Genomic DNA, 3,605 nt, shown 5'->3' with positions numbered 1-3,605 from the left:
AATATTTCCCTTACATTTTTTCTTAACACAATGGCAACAGCCTTTGCAAACCTGTAGACCTGAATGTTGCTTATCTGCAGCCCCCCCCCCCCCCCGATTTTGATTAATTGTAAATTGGGATATATGGCTGGCCACAGTGCCTGCACCTTGAGTGAAGAGTGCTGTGTCCAGCCGTGCATTTGATTCAGAAGTGCGGCATCTTTTATCACTAGAGACAACACTACCAATGACGTAATATAAAGCACTAGCCATAGAGTTTGATATGACCTCATCAGATTGAAGAACACGGGAAGCCTCCTTAGGCTCAAAATCCAAGCCCCAATTTTCTCAGACAATCCTGTGATCAATTTGACCAGAAAATTGTGTATTGGTTTCCGAGCACCATTCCTCCTATCAACAATCGCAATGAGTTGGCTAACAAGACAATCCATGTACCCTCTCTTACTGTAGAAGATGGCACTTACTTGTTCCTCAGACATCTCTCTCAGGTCTTTGGTACTAGTTATGCTGTGTCTAAGCCTGAACATTTCACAAATGCTCATGGCAATAGAACAGGTGAATAGCACCAAAGTTTCCTTACCGTCATTGAATGCCGCAAGAACATCTCCTGCTATGCCGCTGGTTCTCTCCTGGTCAACATCTCCCTCGAACTCTGGTTCAGCAGAGACGTGAGGATGACCGGTGTTAAACTTGAAACTTGCATTACTATCTCCTCATCCGTTGGCATCTTTTTCAGGGCCCTTGCTGGGGAAAAACAATAACAGGGGTAGTTTAAGACACAGGCAGTTCATTCATACTGAACCTGCTATAAGGGACAGAGATGAGGGGCAAAAATTAACACTTACCCAAGTTGTGACCCTTCAGATGAGCACTGAGATTCCCTTGAGCATAGTAATTCTCGCATTCGGGACACTGGACCTTGGGTTGACTTTTCCTCTTTCGCTTTTTCCTAGGAACAGCCACCCCAGAGTCGACCCGCTCACACCTTGCTGGTGGTGCAATGGGCTGTAGACCAATTGGAATAATTTGGCCACTTTGTGAAAGGATGGATATCCCTGACAAATTTAGCAGGTTCCCATCTGGGTCCGTTAACAGGAACGAGTCATCAAAACTCTGTTCCCCGCAGTGTTCCATTTTTTGAGAAAAACTAGCTCCGGGTTCTCACTTCACCGATCGTCCTCCTCCTCTCCTCGCGCGTGCTCACAGCAGAATGGGATGGGCATGGGCATGTTTGTACCTGTTTCATGCATTGTCTCTTCAATGAACCTGTACCGTTATCCCCGCGCCGAGCCGAGCCATGCCGAGCCGCACCTTGCGATTCAACCGCGCTCCTACCCCACCCGCCTCCACCACCCCACCTCCACTGTGCAGTTGCCTCGGAGAAGGCGGTGGTCTGTATGCCTCGACCCTCGACGAAGGCCGGGGCTCAGTAAGGCCTCCCTAACTATAACTCTCCTGGCGTAACAGTGTTTCGTGAGATATCGCGAAGCCTGTTACGCGAGACGTGGTCTGGCGTACATATAGCTAGTTATTCAGACTGATGTCAAAGTCGAGGGGGTGTTTAACCGGCCACAATAGTGTACAGATAATTGTGTCTAGAAAATCATTGCTAGAGTATAGGGACATATTTTGAAAAGCTGTGTCATGATTCTGTCCTTTTTTGTGATTGTTACCAAATAAAGAAAATTGATTTAAAGAATAATAATTTTGAATTGATTAGTGTTGAATTTTTTAGATGTGTTTTCTCTTTCTAATTGTGAAGGTCAGGGTCAGGTGTTCTGTTTAAGAACGATTTATGTTTTCTTTATTAACAAGAAATGAATAATCTAAGAACACATTTTAAATGCAATGAAACATCGAGGTTATGTGATTTAATGGTTAAGTATCACATAAATGAATTTCAAAATGAACGATTAACACGGAGTATAAAATGGTTAAGTATCACATAAATGAATTTCAAAAGGAATGATTAACACGAAGTAGAAAAATTACGTGATAGAAAATATAATACTGAATAGAACACTAACGAAATAAATCAGGTACAATGAAATCAGTCAGTTCCTTAAGACCTGATGACCTACAATCACAGCATTAATTGGTTAGTGCAATCCAAATTCGGCAATTAGTGAAAGTTAAGCCAGCTAAAGTAATTTTGAGAGAAATTTGTTGTGGTAGTAGTTGGAGTCAAAACATTTAAAAAATTAAATAAAATAAGGCAGTGTGAAAATTTAAGGAAAGGGATTGTATTAACAAAAAGGGTGAATACAGTCTAAATGGTAACAGAACCAAAGATGTCATTGAAATCATTAGGTCTTTCATTTAAGCTTGTTTAGGTCTGAGAATATGCATGTCTCAAACCAAACCAGCTAAATATAGAACCGAGTGATTTCATGATGCCTGATTGACATGCAATTTGTGAAAAATTATTCAATTGGAATTATTTACGTTTGGATGGAGATTGTTCATCAAAGACGTGGGAACGTTTGTTTGGAGATGCAGTGCCCATTTGAGAATCTCCCTTTTTGGGCGTAGTTTGCATCATAATCCTCTGGACTATTTCAAGTTTTTCAGGGCAGGGTTCTGCAAAAAAAATGAAACATGTTGTATTACAGTGTACTAAAGAAATTAATGTATAGAGTGATGATATGAATATACATACCTTGGGTTTGTCGTAGTAGCTCGACCTCATAGCTCAAGGACATAGTCCCATAAAACACAACTTTTGGTCCAACTTTGTTGTTGATCGGTTTGTTCATGGCATCCAGCCACTGTTGAAACTTGTTAAATTTTCTAGGCAATATGCTCTGAAATTTCATCCCGGCATCATAAGCTAAGGTGTTCATGGGGTAAGTTCTGTCAGGGTCCGGATACTGAGACCTCATTTTGAACAGTTTTGAAACGGAGTAGGCTTTACCGGGCGTCAAAGTATTGATTGGCCTAGGCCTGGCATACTCAATGTCTTTATTTTCGGCATAAGGGTCATATCCTCCATTGTCATTGTCACCCTACAGAAACAAAGACAGCAATATATAATCGTGGAAGTATACTGCAGTAAACTTAGGTTCAAAGACAGAATGAAGATGAATGAGGTGAGGAGGACCACTTCAAAACTTTAGTGAGGTTATGAAAGGAAGATTGAGCAACCAAATCGCATGAAATTGAAAATAAAATAGTGCTCAACGGGAAAATATTTGTAGCGTAAGGTGGCAAATGAAAATAATGACATCTTACCATGTTTGATTGGCTGAGCGATTAGCGAAGCCTATTACTCCGTCTGGTCGGAAAATACTTTTTCTGTCTGTCTGTGTGTGTGTCTGTCCGCACGATAACTCGAAAACGAATTGAGCTAGCGACCTGGGATTTTCAGGGTCGTTTTGTACTATATAAAGACAGGTCGAGTTCGAAGATAAGCATTCTAGCTCAAAAATTGGATGTTTAAAAAATCAAAAACAACGGGTCCCACAAATAATGTTTTTTTAAAAATATTTTTTTATTGTTTTCTAAGGGGTATTACTCATCGAAGAAGAGCCCTGTGCGCGAAAATTTCGTCCGTTTGGCTCTATCTTTAACCATTTAGGCACCACAGGGAGTTTTTGACGAAAATA

The 3,605-nt window shown here is 41.0% G+C and overlaps 1 protein-coding gene across 1 annotated transcript; it reads right to left on the bottom strand.

Moving 5' to 3' along the window:
• Positions 1-2,206: 2,206 nt before the first annotated feature.
• On the bottom strand, positions 2,207-3,306 carry LOC127750633 (uncharacterized). The gene is made up of 2 exons (XM_052272779.1): positions 2,660-3,306; positions 2,207-2,580 (listed from the first exon to the last, which is right to left on the bottom strand). The coding sequence occupies exons 1-2, from the start codon at positions 2,880-2,882 to the stop codon at positions 2,438-2,440; spliced, it is 366 nt and encodes a 121-aa protein (XP_052128739.1). The 5' UTR covers positions 2,883-3,306; the 3' UTR covers positions 2,207-2,437.
• Between the last annotated feature and the right edge of the window lie 299 nt (positions 3,307-3,605).

The sequence above is a fragment of the Frankliniella occidentalis genome, unplaced genomic scaffold (assembly GCF_000697945.3).
Source record: "Frankliniella occidentalis isolate FOCC.00 unplaced genomic scaffold, Focc_3.1 Scaffold224, whole genome shotgun sequence".
NCBI classification, from domain to species: Eukaryota; Metazoa; Arthropoda; class Insecta; order Thysanoptera; family Thripidae; genus Frankliniella; species Frankliniella occidentalis.
This window is presented reverse-complemented; position numbering and strand designations above follow the sequence as displayed.